The 16381-nt window shown below is 32.7% G+C and overlaps 2 protein-coding genes across 2 annotated transcripts in view; both read left to right on the top strand.

Moving 5' to 3' along the window:
• The first annotated feature begins 403 nt into the window (after positions 1 to 403).
• LOC125075225 (ras-related protein Rab-24-like) lies at positions 404 to 6663 on the top strand. The gene is made up of 5 exons (XM_047686918.1): positions 404 to 706; positions 985 to 1073; positions 1653 to 1779; positions 4119 to 4266; positions 5432 to 6663. The coding sequence occupies exons 1-5, from the start codon at positions 593 to 595 to the stop codon at positions 5560 to 5562; spliced, it is 609 nt and encodes a 202-aa protein (XP_047542874.1). The 5' UTR covers positions 404 to 592; the 3' UTR covers positions 5563 to 6663.
• Positions 6664 to 15952: 9289 nt separating this feature from the next.
• Positions 15953 to 16381, top strand: part of LOC125075253 (serine protease Hayan-like) — a 52096-nt gene continuing 51667 nt past the window's right edge. Inside the window, exon 1 of the mRNA XM_047686949.1 lies at positions 15953 to 16093. The gene's annotated coding sequence lies outside the window, so the exon portion shown is untranslated. The remainder of the gene's footprint in view (positions 16094 to 16381) is intronic.

Here is a 16381-nt window from a genome sequence, read left to right as displayed (position 1 = left end):
TATTTTGGCACCAAATTAAAAGGTAATAAAAAACCAGGATTTATTTGCTGACCTTCTTGATCATTTCCAAGCTTTCAGTTTTTTTACACTATAAAACATATTGATACATCACAATAATTGATGTATTTTTAGTTTAGTTTTTTTCAGTAAGAAAACTAAACGTAAATTTATTGCCTTATATTTTTTATTAGTTATGTATATTAAATAATTATATATATATATATCATATAATAAATAATTTCACTTACTCATTAGTTTAAAAATTTAATAATATATAATAAATTAATATTAAATATTAGCCAGATTAAAAAACTGGAATCCAAGTCCAATTAATAAGACTGTATGTTAAAAAAAGTCACTGTCAGTACTGTCACAATTCGATTTGAAATAAACATTGGTTTATTTTATTGTTATTAATTCAATCAATAAAAGTGTAGAGTATAATATTAGTGAACTTATTTTAATTAATAAGTTATTCTAATCAATCAATTAAATCTGCTAGCACAGAAACTATACTTGGCATTTAAAATATGCAGTATCACGTGAACTTTTAGTTCTTATATTACAATAAAAGTATTGAAAAGTTAAAAACATGAGTCGATGTGATTTTAAAATCGTTCTTTTGGGAAGTGAACATGTTGGAAAGACTAGTTTAGTGTTAAGATTTGTTAATTGTAGGTTTAATTCTGGCACTCCATACCAAAACGTAAGTTTAGTATCGTATTTTTAATACTTTTATAGTCTCGATTATCTCACGTCTTTGTGTGAAAATTCATTGACCTCTGTTTTATTTTTCGACCTTTAATAATTGTAACGTTGTTTATTTTTTATATAGTTTAGATAGTGGACTCAACTCACAAATATTTGCAATTTGAATTTTTTAACATTTAATATAAAACTTTTTTTTTTTCGTAAAGGCATTAAAAAATTTGTACTGATGCGAAGTATCTTAAGAAAAATTAACTTATTTTTTTTATTTTTTAGACTATTGGTGCAGCATTCTGTGCCAAACAGATGCAGTCTAATGATAAAGTTTTCAATGTTGGTATTTGGGATACAGCAGGCAGTGAAAGGTACATAAAAAAAAATCATCATAGCTGATAGCATCCACTAAGACAATAATCTTACCAGCCCAATTTGGCTTATTAATCCCAGGATAGGAATCCTAGCTAATTTATAATTGAAGATTCAGTAAATAAAAAAAGGATAACTTTAATTTCTAAAATACCTATATAAATATTACTAATAATGATAAGTACCACTGCCAAACAGCATTACTTAATATTTTTGTGTTTCAGTTTGAAGGCTGAGTTAGCCAGTGTAACTACAGACACAAGAGATATAACATCTTAGTTCCTAAGTCCAGTTGGTGTTGATTGGCAAAGTAAAGAATGGTTAATATTTCTAACAGCACCAATGTCTATGGGTGGTAGTGACCACTTACCATACAGGGGCCGAATTACTCCACCACTTTTAGCATAAACAAATCCGACACATCCTTTTAAAGTTACAGGGCTTACAACTTGGTCTAATCTGGGTTTGTGATGATAAGTGTAAATCTATCAGAATAATTATTTTTCATAGTAGAAATCCAAGAGACATTAATACAAAATGTGGTGTACAGGTTCAATAGGTTTATTTATATATTTCAGATATGAAGCGATGACTCGCATGTACTACAGGGGGGCACATGCAGCCATTATCTGCTATGAACCTTCATCGCAAGCATCCTGGACGAGGCTGCGTCACTGGCTGCAGGAACTGAGAACAGTTGAAGAGGTATTTTACTAGTTTCCATCAAAGGCGTCGGACGAAGTTCATTCTCTCCGATAATCATTGTCATTTTGAGAAATATATTTAAGAGGACAGTCCTTGCGGAACGCTAAAATAGGGCTTACTATTTTCAAAATATCTTAAAACTGGAGCATTGATTATGGATAAAAAAATACATTCAGTATCTGAATAGATATATCTCAAGTTTCACCGGATCATATTTATAAAATATATATCAATAACTTAGTAAATTCATCGTCAACATCACTCCAAACACTGAAATCGACCTTTTCTATTAACATTTTTTAAGCTGTTTAGCGGCTAGTTTATACATGTATTTTTGGTTAAATGGGGACACAAAAGTGTAAATAATAAGTTCACCATGTTCAATTTCTATTATATCACACAATATTATAGTAATTTTTATTTAAATATTGCTTACTTTTTGGCATTTGTCGTCCATACTTTTTAGTATGGAGAATTTAATTTGACGGTTTTGACTTATTATTCGACATTTCTGTCAATAAATTTTCAGTCCCTCCCCAGAGCCCAAGGTGAGAGCACGTCAGTTTTTATTTCGAGCCGAGTCTTATAATTTCACGAAACGTCTACGCACACATAGATAAGTAAGCATAAGGGTGGGGCGCGAGTGTCGTTTGATGCAATTGTTAATTTTTACTTTTTATAATAGCTTTGGACTTTTTTGTAACAAACTATAATATATTTGTTACACTTAAGTACATAAACTAGGTAAATACGACAATTAATCACATAGTAAGAAAATCAAATCTAAAAAGTGTACAAAGGGTAACCTCTTTCCCCTAATGTCGAATTAAAAGTACAAAATTGTAAGGATGAACATAGTGAATACCTGAATATTCCTGAATGTAATGTAATGTTTGCAATATCCTGCTTATTTTTTTCTCTTAATTCAAAATTTAAAACAAACGCCAACTCATACCATTACTCATGTCGTTTAGTTCATCTGGTTAATTTCTAATTATTTAAATGCTTTATTAAAATAGTGCATAGTGCTAAGAAAAAACGGTTGATATACATTCCATTGTGTATTGATGCTATACTTAGTTAGTACTTTTCATGACCAGATACCGTCAACGGCCCACCCCCCTGATTTTTGTGTAATATTTTTTTTTTATGGCATTGGTTGGCGGACGAGCATATGGGCCACCGACGAGCATATGGGGTAAGTGGTCACCAACGCCCATAGACAAAGGCGCTGTAAGAAATATTAACCATTCCTTACATCACCTATGCCCCACCAACCTTGGGAACTAAGATGTTATGTCCCTTGTGTCTGTGATTACACTGGCTCACTCTAATATAAAATAATGTAATATAAAATAATTTTAATTGAATTATTTCATAAAAATACTTTTTTTAATAAAGACTTGTTTAACCGAGAAAAAGTATATTGTCTTTAGTTTTTTGTTAGTTAGTAAAAAAATTATTTGATTAATATTTACCTATTTTTATTTATAAAATGTATGTACTTTGCGTCTTAATTCGGTATACCTACCAACCTTAAAATATCCAGAAAATAATAATTATTTAGTTAGACGAATGCAGTTGAAACAATAAAAATCATAATGTATATTAAGCATCTTAATGCACTCTGACCGCACCCTATGCTAACAAATATTATAATTTATAATTGTGTTTGCGAGTGACAACCATATAGCTAATACATTACTCGTAATTAAATGTATTTTAATAAATCCTACGTTATGAACGCGCAATAAAAGTTTAATTTATTCGTTGAACCTAAAACAAGCAACTAATTGTCTCCGGGGATGCGTACGATACACTGCATAATGCAACTGTATTATTGGAAAGTACCTATGTGTGTGTTCTAAAATAAATTCCCACGCTTACAAACTACACTTTTAATAAGATCGCAAGTTTTTTTCGCGATTATTGAAAAAAAAAATTAAAAAGTATCTTTTGGTAAAGGTATATGAACATGGCACTAAATTGTTTTGCCTTTGCCTTTTATTTATTTAAATTTTTTGTATAGTAACAATTGTATTTTAATTAATTTATTTTAGTTAAACTAAACCCTCTATCTGTCTCTTATTTTATTGTCATTTTGAATTAATGTGATATTAATACTGGATTACTTACATTTTAAATGAGAAAGTTACTCCGTCTGTCTGTCTGTCTGTAACGGTTTCACAATCAAACCCTTGCACCGATTTGATGAAATTGCAAGCATGAACCTCAAGTAAGGCCATAGGCTACTAGACATAACAAACATTAATAAAAATAACTAATAATTATTTTTAGTAACAAAATAAATTAATAAGTAAATCATTTATTAATTTCAGGACTGTAAAGTATATCTATGTGGTACGAAGAAGGATCTCATTGATGATGGATTCGTTCAGCGTGAAGTACCAGAAGATATCATCGCGACATACTCCCAAGGCTTAAGTGGTCACTATCTGACATCGAGCAAGACCGGGGAGAATGTTGGTATGTTATATTAATTGAATAGTAGAATACTTCTTATTCTAGACTCACTCGTTTGTCTGGTCAGCTTTATACTGCTAAAAAGCAATACTTATTGTTGTTTGCATCTCTACAACCAGACATTCCAAGATGACCTTGGTTTTCTCCTCACAGGCAAGCTAATCGTTGGATTACCACAACTATCTGCCAACCACGCCTTGGACATGCATGTACTCCCATACATCTATGTAAAATTTGGGTTAGAGATCACTTGTAGTGTGAGTGTAGCCTAGACAAAGGTTCCCTATCCCATATATTGTTTTCTTGTCTCAAACTCCTCTATCCCGTATACGACATTCTCCTTCCTAAAGTTCCTCGCCCTATTAATGTCGAATGTTTGTTAATCCATTTTGTAAATTTCTATGTAAATATATTGAACACAATAAGATTAAGCTGTAAATAGTTTTGTGATCGTTCTTATGTTTTTTAATAGTTTAGTTAATTAGCAATTATTTTTTATCTATTTGTTTTAGGTTATTGGTTTTCAATTCCGTCGACTACTATTATGCCTTCAAAATTGAATTGAGCCTGTAATCTCGACCGTACCAATCAAACTCTATCGTGTCTTCTCCATGGCATTGGCGAAATAATCTGTTTTTTTTTTTAATGGCATTGGTTGGCGAACGAGCATATGGGCCACCTGATGGTAAGTGGTCACCACCGCCCATAGACAAAGGCGCTGTAAGAAATATTAACCATTCCTTACATCACCTATGCGCCACCAACCATGGGAACTAAGATGTTATGTCCCTTGTGCCTGTGATTACACTGGCTCACTCACTCTTCTAACAGGAACACAACAATACAGTGTACTGTTATTTAGCGGTAGAATATCTGATGAGTGGGTGGTACCTACTCAGAAGGGCTTGCACAAAGCCCTACCACCAAGTGCCTTTTTGGCACAAATAAAAGCAAAAAAAAAAAGAATTGTTGTTTTCTAGTTCGAAGAGTGTTTAGCCAGTGTAACTACAAGTGCAAGAAACATAACATCTTTGTTCCCAAAGTTGTCGACGTATTGACGGTGATTGGTGACAATCAGAGACAAATTAGCCAGTTTGCCTGCCTATTTGAAAGAAAAATCCTTGAGTAATTTTTATATAACAACAAGTCATTAATTCATATTTTTCAGATGAACTATTCCAGAAGATAGTAGACGATTGCGCAGCAGATTTAAGAGTAATGAAGGATGTCGAAGAAGCAAGGCTTCACTTACAAAAGGAAGAAAATGCTAAAAATAATAAGAATTACTGTTATTGCTGATAAATATATAAATGTATTTACTAATAGTGCCGGAGAGTGTAAGACTGTCTGGTACAACCCACTACTTAAATATACTAACTAACTAATAGTTGGAATGGTGAGTGAGCCAGTGTAACATTGTACATTTCAATGGCATTAACGCCATGACTGACTAAAATTACATTTATCATAATAATGTTTTTATTTAATTATTCAGATGTAGATTTTTATGATTTATTGTAATTCATTATTTTAATGGAACCAAAAACTATTTTTATTAACTTTTGTTTGTTATCTCTAATCTCAGTTTTTACAATACAAATTAAACAAGTGAGAATTTGCCCTTAACGGAATGGATGGATAGCAAAAAAAATCCAAGTGTACAGTTGGGATAATATTATACTTTGATTCTTATAGAATTTTTTAATCTATACTAATATTATATATGCGAATGAGATTCTGTCTGTCTGTTACGCTTTTACGGCCAAACCAGTGAACCTATTTTGATGAAATTTGTTATGGAGCAAACTTGAAATCCAAATAAGGACATATGTTACTTTTTAATGCCTCACACCTGACGACCGATCTCTTAAACGTAAGCGAAGCTGCAAGCGATAATTAGTTTAATATACACAAGCGTTTGTGATATTTTATTTCAAAATTGATCTTAATGACAAGTTAACAGTGAGGATTGATTTGTATTTCTTGAAAATTTTGCACTTATCACCAGACCCAATTGCTAGCCTGCCTTCCTATAAATTGACATATCGAATAGTGACAAGATTCTATAATAAATATTTTGTACAACTATTTTTTCTTTTTAATTGAGTTTTTTTTATGGCTTCGGTAGGCGGGCTGGCAAATAGGCTACCTAATGGTAAGTGGTCACCACTGCTTATAAACATTAACATCGTATGAAATTTTACATAACCAATGCGCTAACCAAACTTTGGAACTATGATGTTACACTGGCTCACTCACCCTTCCACTGAAACAGAACAATACTAAGTATTGCCAGTGGTAGAATATATGGGTGGTACAGAGCCCTACCTTATTATCTCGACTGCAGTTTTATTTAGACTGTAAAATAATTTTTGGGGCTTGATCATTTGAGGCCCCCAAGCTGAATAAATAATGTAAAATATAATATAATGTAAAGGCCCTTTAACGATAAGGGCTTTACATACAAAAAAGAAAACCTATTTTAAAATTGTCTCGAACATTATATTAAATACAAGCTTGTATTTTCGGAAAGCAGTGTGTTTTTGGAATATGTATTTAAATTTAATGGATTTGCATTCTTAAACGTTTGAGTGTGATATATATAGTGTGTGAGTGAAATAGAACGATATCGACTGCCGATTATAAATTATTTTGCTACATGAGTCCATTACTTATCAATATTTTTGTTCGTTCGAGTCATTGAACCATTGGCATGTACACGATGCCAAAATGTCAGTGCTTAGGCAACATTCACACTGACCGTTTTATAAGACCTGACCTGAACGTCTGTCGTATATGATATTGATGGCCGATGACGTATTAAAAAATATCGATAAATAAGGATAATTCCTATAACATTATTAACTCGATACAAGCAATTAATGTAATCAGTATATATTAAGAGTTTAAAAATGGTTATTTATTAACGAAAGTTGAAAATAATAATAATAAATTTATATCCGTAAGTAAAAATGCATTTTTTTAAACGTTTGTCACGTGACACAAAACTCTTCTGATTGGTCGGGTTTATGATGACGTCACTTGCTTGTTAACCTCGTTTGCCTACTGTTTTGATTATATGTGCCACAGATTGTAATACAGGCAAGTGAAGTCACCGACCTCATTGCAGCGCCCTATTGTCGAACTAGCGTTTTCGCGCGCTATTTAAATATGGATTTTTTAATTTGATATTTTTCAGCTAATATGTACTAGAATTAAAAAAACAACTGGGTTGGTTGGGTACTGGGTTCCTTAACCTCTACTAAATAATATAAAATGGGTTTTAAAAACCAGTCAAATAGCCTATTGCTATGTTTTAACCGTAATAGCACCACTGAACCTCACTTACTATGAAAGACTTGACCATCACCTGAGGCGTCCTTGCATACACGACATCTGGATAACTATGCGATAAAAAGATCTGTAAATATAAACCTTCTATATGAATGCACACTTACACTTGCTAAACATCATATTGCGCTACACGGGGTTATATACAGAACTCTAAGTAACAGCTCTGTACAGTCCCGTGGCCGCCACAATAAAATTTATGAAACAAAACGTAATCTAATGACGAGTTAACACATTATTAAACATCGTTTAAGTTATAAAAGTATTAAAATAATTATATTAAAGATTTATAAGAATTTATTGTTTAATTTGTTTGAATTATTAAAATTCCCGACTGAAACATATGTTAAATTTATTTGTTATATAATTAAGGTAGTGTTGCATATCGATAGTCGACTATCGATAGAAATTGGATATACTATCGATAGTTAAGGTGTAAGTGATAGTATCGATAGTGTATCGATATTATTGTCACGTGTCAATACTATCGATATACTATCGATAGTATCGATAGCTCCCCATGAGCAATACTATCGATAGTATTACTTTTATCGATAACATGAATAGTTTTCGAGGTCAACTATCGATAGTTCTGCAACGCTGAATTAAGGGCCTTATCCAACTTTGGTATATAACCCTTGACACATACACGAAGCCTTAATGCCAAATGCTATAGTTTTTAATATAATAACCCTAACTAAACTTGCGCTACACAGGGTGAACAACTCTTTGTTTTAGTTATACTTTATTTAAACGCCATATTTATACTATGATAAAGTTAATTAATAACGTTATATTTAGTATGTAATAATATTTGTATGAAAAATACTCTTAATATATTTTTTGCTGATAAATTTAATAAATAAATATATATGTTTTGTGTTTCATTTAATGGCAACCCATATTAAGTGTTATATCCATTTTTTCTTTATTCAAATCATAACATTTATGCTCGCCAATCAAAAGAAAAAATAAGCTCGGATGATCAACAGAGAAGAAATTTTCCGTTGTATTGAACTGTATCTTCATGTTTATTTAAAAAAATTAATATATATTACCTGCGTAGGCGGGCGGACTTGACAAACTCACTGCGCTGTAAGAAACATTAAGCATTCCTCACTTAGCTAATGAGCCGCTGATCTTTATTTCTAGATATGTATACGTCTGGGGCTCCAGAACACATGAGAATATAGGTGCCCTTTATTTAAATAATGTCTTTATGTTACCTTTCGAGTATCGGCTACCTCCCCCTCCCTGCACTCATGGATGTATATTACAGTATAAGATTTTCGAGGCCCCTTGGCAGTAGGGTTCCAAGGCACGTGGTCCAATTGTTATGACGATAGCAGTGGTCTATTGGCTATTGGAGTTGAGGTTATTAAAAAAAAAGATTTTTCCCTCGAGGATATCTCGAGCATTCCTGAATCCTCATTTTACACAACTGTATTAAATTTGAAGCTACCACCGGTTCGGAATGCAGAATCTACCGTGAAGAACCGGCAAGAAACGCAGTATATATTCTTTTCCAATTTGAAATATGTCAGTTAAATACAATTGTATATATAAAATATCCTGTTCGTAAGTTTACAAGTATTAAAAAATATCTGCAGGGTTTTATTAAAGATTTTTTTATTATTTTTTGTAAAAAAATGTTTTATTTTTAACCAATGGTACTTATCACATGTCTCCTAATTTCTCCTATAATTGTGACGTGTATAATGATTAATACGTTTTTTTTTTAAATTACATATTAAAGGAGGAAGGTTAAACAGAATAAAAAAAATAGAATATAACCATCTACGGCCGATCCCGCGTTGGTCATATTTTCATACCGATGCGTTTAGTAGTATTCACGCTATTGACGCACAAAGAAATACACCTATAATTATTTATATTTAGCCATTAATCATATTAACGTAAGTATATGCTTAAACTAATTATTAAATATGAACATTGTGACTTACTTATACATGTAGTTACATTATATATTTAATAAACTCATAATTTGTTATTGTATCCGATTTCATAAAAGTGTAATCGATTTCAGAACGTCATTTGTATGGCTTTAAAAAATAATACAAGATGTATTCCCGCGCAAAATGATTATTAAAAAAAATAAAAGAGAGTCGCGTATGGAATGAGAATAGGAGATTTTTGTGAATTGGATATTTAACTTCACGACTATAATATTTATAAAAAAAAACAAATAATAAATAAATATTCTGTGTACTGGTATTTATTGATTGTAATCTCGACCGTACCGTTCAATCTCAATCGTGTGACGTGTCTTCTCCGTCGCACGTGACATTGACAATCCGTATATTTTCACTGACAAAGTGTATCCGTCCACCCTAAATTATCGCCCTGCATTGATAAATGGACCACTAGCTGATAGACTATAGCGCTGTAAGAAATATAAAATATTCCTTATCGCCAATGCGGTACCAACCTTGGAAAACGATGTTGTGCACCTTGTGCATGTGGTTACATTGGCTTACTCACTCAAACCGGAACGTAATACTAAGTATTGCTGTTTGGCCGTTGAATATCTGATGACTGGGCGGTATCTACTCGGCCGGGCTTGCACAAAACCCTACCACTAAATAGAATGAGTAACGCTCGTACTTACGAGATGTCTCTGTGTGCGTGAGATGACTAATGTGACAATAAAGGCAATAAAAAACAAATTACAATTAGATTATATTTGTAATGATATTTTATTTAAAACTAGATGAACCTGCGGCTTTACCTGCGCGAAATTTACTTAAACGTAAACTTTCAATCCTCGTTTTACCCCCTGGGTAAAATCCGTTCTTAGCTGATGTCTACACCCTATAAGTAACTTACCTATATTGTATTCCAACCATAACTCGAAAAAACCTAAATAAACATTTGACAGCAAATTGACGCGATATCATTGGTGGAGAGCTTGATTAGTCTATGATGTTCACTATGAATTTGCGAAAAAATGGGGTTTTGAACATCGACGAAACTGTTATAAGCAGTTAAGTGTTATAGTGTTTTATTATAAATAAACTTATATAGCTGAGTTATTAGCAAATCGCGTGTTATAAAGCTAAGGTTTGTTTATCTTTTTTCCTACTTCCATTGGAATATGTTTTTTTTTTATGGCATGGGTTGGCGGACGAGCATATGGGCCACCTGATGGAAAGTGGTCACTACCACTCATAGACAAAGGTGCTGTAAGAAATATTAACCATTCCTTACATCAACTAAGATGTTATGTCCCTTGTGCCTGTGATTACACTGGCTCACTCACCCTTCTAACCGGAACACAACAATACAGTGTACTGTTATTTGGCGGTAGAATATCTGACGAGTGGGTGGTACCTACCCAGACGGGGTTGCACAAAGCCCTATTACCAAGTATATATAGTAGGTTATACCAAATTTAAAGCTAGTAGGTGTTACAGTTTCTGAGATTTCGTGATTAATCAGGGAGTGGTATTCCGCTTTCATATATACATATAAATTAATTGATTTATCGCGGGACCCTTCTTGAGTAAATATATCTATACCTTAGAAATTCATATATCTAGATAGAGTCTCGCATTACAACAGAATTTAAACAAACGAGGCAAGTTTATTATCTTGGTGCGCGTGACAGCTACTCTTGACATTCGCCATACATTGACATTGACATTTGACATTTGACATTCGACAAACGTCATAGTACTTTACTAGTGTGCGTAACTGTTGCACAGATTTAACAGTATCTAGACGTATATACATATCAAAGATCTTTGCCTAAATATCGCGATTTGGAAATGGTTAAAGCAACGTGTGATTTATTAACATTTAATAACAAGATACTCTTCAAATAACCGCCTTGAACAGTTTTCCTTCTACAAAGATAAATTTCTCGGAAACACTTTTGTTTCTATTTATAATCGTGATTGTGTTTCGTTTAATTTCATTTCATTTTATCCGGCAATAAATTATGAATTTTTATTTTTCTTGAGTAAATTTAAACAATCCCAATTTACCTGGTGGTAGGGCTTTGTATAAGCCTGTCTGGGTAGGTACCACCCACTTATCAGATATTCTACCGCCAAACAGCAGTACTCAGTATTGTTGTGTTCCGGTTTGAAGGGTGAGTGAGCCAGTGCAACTACAGGCACAAGGGACGTAACATCTTGGTTCCCAAGATTGGTGGTGCATTGGTGATGTAAGGAATGGTTAATATTTCTTACAATGCCATTGTCTATGGGCGGTGGTGACCACTTACCATCAGGTGGCCCATTTGATCGTCCGCCTACGCATATCATAAAAAAAAAATCAATTTACTAACTTTTACTAATATGATATGTAACCGATTCTAACTTCCACAATTCCTAACACCAATAAACCTCCGCTTAATCGTAACAGAAAGCCATTTATTTATTTATATAAGTTACGATGTCTATATCATTCCGACTCAACGTAACCACCACCTAGATGTATGATCCCTAACAGCGTAATTCCTAAGGCATTTTCTGCCTCACACTACTCTGTGCAATCAGCTTTCGCCGGCGGTTTTTCGGAACCGATACGACTTTGTACGCTCTTTTCTTGATGGTTGCAAACCTTCAAGGAAAGAGCGTACACATTTCTAAAAGGCCAAATATCCATGGGGTGTAGTAGTCACTTGCCATCAGATTAGACTTCTGCTCGTTCGCCCGATGGACCATAAAAAAAAAAAAAACATTAGATACGAAGTAGTCAAATGACTACAACGCGTCAACATTAACAGTGAGGATTCACCATTGATTTATCATTTTAAAATGTATTTATAATTCATATCGTGGTCATCAAAAAAAAAAAAAAATTAAAATAGGTATACTTTTATCAAGTAGTCTTTTACAAGGACTTTTGAATCGTCATTGAACAAACTATTTAAAGTAAAGCTACGATTGGTTTCATGTAGACTCTACCGAGAAGAATCGGCAAGAAACTCAGTAGTTACTCTTTTTCAACATCTAAAAATACAGACATGTTAGCTAAATACAATTATATATGTATGTTATGTTATATGTTATGTTATATCTCCTGCCTGGAAGTCAACAAGCATTAACTCCACGCTTTTTTATCATCAATATAATCTTGTATCGAATAATATGCCTTCCTTACAAATGTATTTTTTACAATTAACTTGAATCTATGAAACGGCAAAGTTAAAAATGTCTGAGAATTATGTCTGTCATGAATTAAAACAACGATTATATTAAAATTGTATATCAATCAAACTGAACTAGAGCAAGGCGGAGTAAAGTCTGAACTTCCTGAAGAGGATAAACGGTCTTAGTCTAGCGGTGTGATTGGCTGTTAATTGTTGGTGACGCTTAATACGACTGTAAGAGATCAAATAATAATGAGTATTAGTTTATTATTATTTTTTAGGAATATAATTAGTAAATATTATTATAATTGTCTATATCTGCCGATAATGCCCAGTGATTGGGACGCGTGCATCTTAACCGATGATTTCAAGTTCAAACCCAGGCAGGCACCACTGAATTTTCATGTGCTTAATTTCTGTTTATAATTCATCTCGTGCTCGGCGGCGAAGGAAAACATCGTGAAGAAACCACATGTGTCTAATTTCAACGAAATTCTGCCACATGTGTATTCCAACAACCTGCATTGGAGCAGCGTGTTGGAATATGCTCCAAACCTTCTCCTCAAAGGAAGAGGATGCCTTAGCACAGTAGTGGGAAATTTACAAGCTGCTAATGTATGTATGTATGTATATCTAAATCTCAGTCTTTGACCAAAAAAAAAAAAAACTGTCAAGTGCACGTAAAACAAATAAAACAAGGGGTAATAGTAGGATGTGAAAGCGACAATGGTAGTGGTGACTAGCGTTTACGCAGCAAACGTACGAGAAAAGAGGTAGTCCGATATGGACACTTCTAATACCGTCAACTTCAGTCTCGTGAACAAGACATTCGTAGATGATCGTCGAAATATCGAGCTCCACCAAATAAGAACAAAAAACATGGTAAATATCCCGTTTTAAATACTTGTAGTAATAACGATTTTGATGACAGGTTTTGAAGACGAAAAATTAGAAGTGATTTCAAAACTATATCGTGATGTCTCGTTGGTTTAGTTGCTTAGTATAAAGTCACAGATTCCTCCAGAGAAACTTATTTGGTTTTTATTTTGACTAATTCTCGGTAACATCCCGGAATCTGGAAGTTGGAAGTGTGAACACTACCGTTCTTCGAATAAGACGTAAAGCTGTCGTGCCTGCACTTTGCCTAAATTTATGTCAGCCCTTTAACTGATATAAAAGCATGAGATAATCTTTCATGGATATTTTTTTTTCAAATATTTTGCGTGGTACACAAACTTGATGCATTACTCCACCTTATCTTACGATACGCTACGCCATTCTGTGAATAACATCCGTACAATAAATAAACCACATATTTCTGAAATAAATATATCATTACAAAACTGGTTGTTTGTAGGTACTGTTAGTTGTGGGCAACACTGACTCCTATAAAACAGTTAAACTTAGTTTAGGAGTTAGAGTCACATAATATAAGTGTATAATACACAAAAGTATTCCATAAAAGCTGATATACATACTATTAATACAAGAAATAAGTTTATTAAGACTAAATTAATAAATAAGTCTTATTATACATTAAAAGATTACTTTTTAGAAAAAAAACTTAGGCTCGGGTTCCATCACGGGACAGTAATTATTGTAAAAAAACAGCAATGTAAATCTGTTTATTTGAAAAGAGCAACTATGCGAGTTTCTTGCCGTTTCTTCTCGCTGGAGGCAGCTTTCCGAAACGGTGGTAGTATTTTAATATAGACGATTCAAAAACGCTTCGTTGTGAATAAAATTGATTTAATAACGCCAAAACGGCTGATCGGATTTGATTGAAATTTTGCAAAGGGATAGGTCATTGTCTGGAAGAGCACATAGAATATTTTTTATCCCGGACAATGTACCCACACACACACACGCGCGAGCGGAAACCAGTTATCTATGAATCACGTTTCAGTTCAGTATGACGTATTTGAAGACTTGACTCCAAAAACTTTGGAGTCCCATCAAATTGGATTTTGAACGATGAATCGATGAATATATGAGTAAATAATTCGTTTTAAAATTCAATATTTAATGAAGGGCTGAGGGAAAAACCTCTCTCTGCGTATAAATTTCAAGGTATATTGATTTAAGTGATAAGTTATTAGCGTGTTTAAACAGTTTAGTATTAATTATAAGCTAATTGGTCACCCGCAAAATATCGCGTTTGTTCAAAAAAAATTTTTTTTAAATCTCGAAACTGCAAGACACTACATTCGGCGCCAAAATTATATAACTTTTTTAAATGAATTTTTTAATGTCAATGTATACTAATACATACAATTAGTTCAGTTAGAATTGGAGTTTTTCGATAACAATTTTCTTAATTTAACGTTATTCATTTATTTTGTAAACAGTTGTAGTACCTCTCTATACGTGGCCAGTAACTTATATCCGCTCTCTAAATTAATCTTTGTTAAATCATAACAATTTAATAAATTGCAACCAAGAATCCCCTTTATTTTTCTGCACAAAGACGGCTGGAGCTCTTCAAAATGAGCTTCAAAATTTGGCTTACGCTATTAATATATTAGATATCGATAATTATTTTATGAGCGCCATCTATTGTCGAATTAGTTGTACCATGCACACTTAGTAAATCGCTTATCGCTTCCGCTTGTTCTTTTTGCCTGTACTCGAGGTCCGATTTATAACTAATGGCGCCAAGTTTGATAGGGCTGTCACATGGTTTTTTAAATGGGTTTTATTTATTACATCAGATATATATTTATTAGAGGAAAGATTTCTTTTACTATTGGAAAGGTACTTTATTCGGATATAACATAGGCTATATTTTATTTCAGGAATAATACGATTTGTAAAGCAACACAGAAAAAAAGAGCTACCACTGCGCCTGTCATATTTTACTCAAAGCTTTGTTCTGAGTAGATACCCACTCATCACATAATCTACCATAAACCAGCAATACTTAGTATTATTGGAGATAATCACTCACCCTTTAAACTGGACAGGCACAAGAGACATACCAAATTAGGAATGGTTATTTTATTCGATAAACCAAGGCAATAAAAAAATACCACAAATTAAATACCTCAGCTAAACACAGCACAGAAAGGTATATTTGTATTTTATTGTTACAAACCAAATAAATAAAAAAGTCAATTTCTTAAGTGACAACTAGCAACCCTACGCTGACAACCGTTTGTTGAACGTTGATCACTGACGTTGTTATAGCTCAGTGTTATTCTATACGACGTACGAGAGAGATGTGTGTATAAAATTTAATTAATAAATCTTTATCGCGTCTGCAATTAATCAACATAAACAATTTGTTCCTTTGTGTATTTGTGACGTTAAAAAAAAATAAAGTGTTATTTTGATCTGTGGCATTTTTGAAACATTACGCAGGTAAACTGATTGTCAATTTTTTCTTGTTTTTATAATTTACGAGGTTTTATATGTTTTCGTTTATTAAAAAAAATTGTTTATATACAACATCAACATTATCCGAACGGAATATACATTATAAATGTTTATTGTATGTTTATGATTAATTGTTATGGCTGTTATTATAATTTAACTATCTATGTTAAAATAAAATGCTTTGTTATTAAAGTATTATAGAAGTGATTTTTTATGACATAATATTAATAACGTAATCACTTTTTTATATTCGAAATATCTATCAATGCGAGT

The sequence above is a fragment of the Vanessa atalanta genome, chromosome 30, assembly GCF_905147765.1.
Source record: "Vanessa atalanta chromosome 30, ilVanAtal1.2, whole genome shotgun sequence".
NCBI lineage: Eukaryota > Metazoa > Arthropoda > Insecta > Lepidoptera > Nymphalidae > Vanessa > Vanessa atalanta.
This window is presented reverse-complemented; position numbering and strand designations above follow the sequence as displayed.

What these genes read in the sequence shown, in the direction of transcription:
- LOC125075225 (XM_047686918.1), top strand. Translation starts at nt 593, where the DNA reads ATGAGTCGATGTGATTTTAAAATCGTTCTTTTGGGAAGTGAACATGTT. An exon ending in GATACAGCAGGCAGTGAAAG is followed by an intron (nt 1,074 to 1,652) that starts GTACATAAAAAA and finishes TATATATTTCAG; the next exon opens with ATATGAAGCGATGACTCGCA. An exon ending in AACTGAGAACAGTTGAAGAG is followed by an intron (nt 1,780 to 4,118) that starts GTATTTTACTAG and finishes TATTAATTTCAG; the next exon opens with GACTGTAAAGTATATCTATG.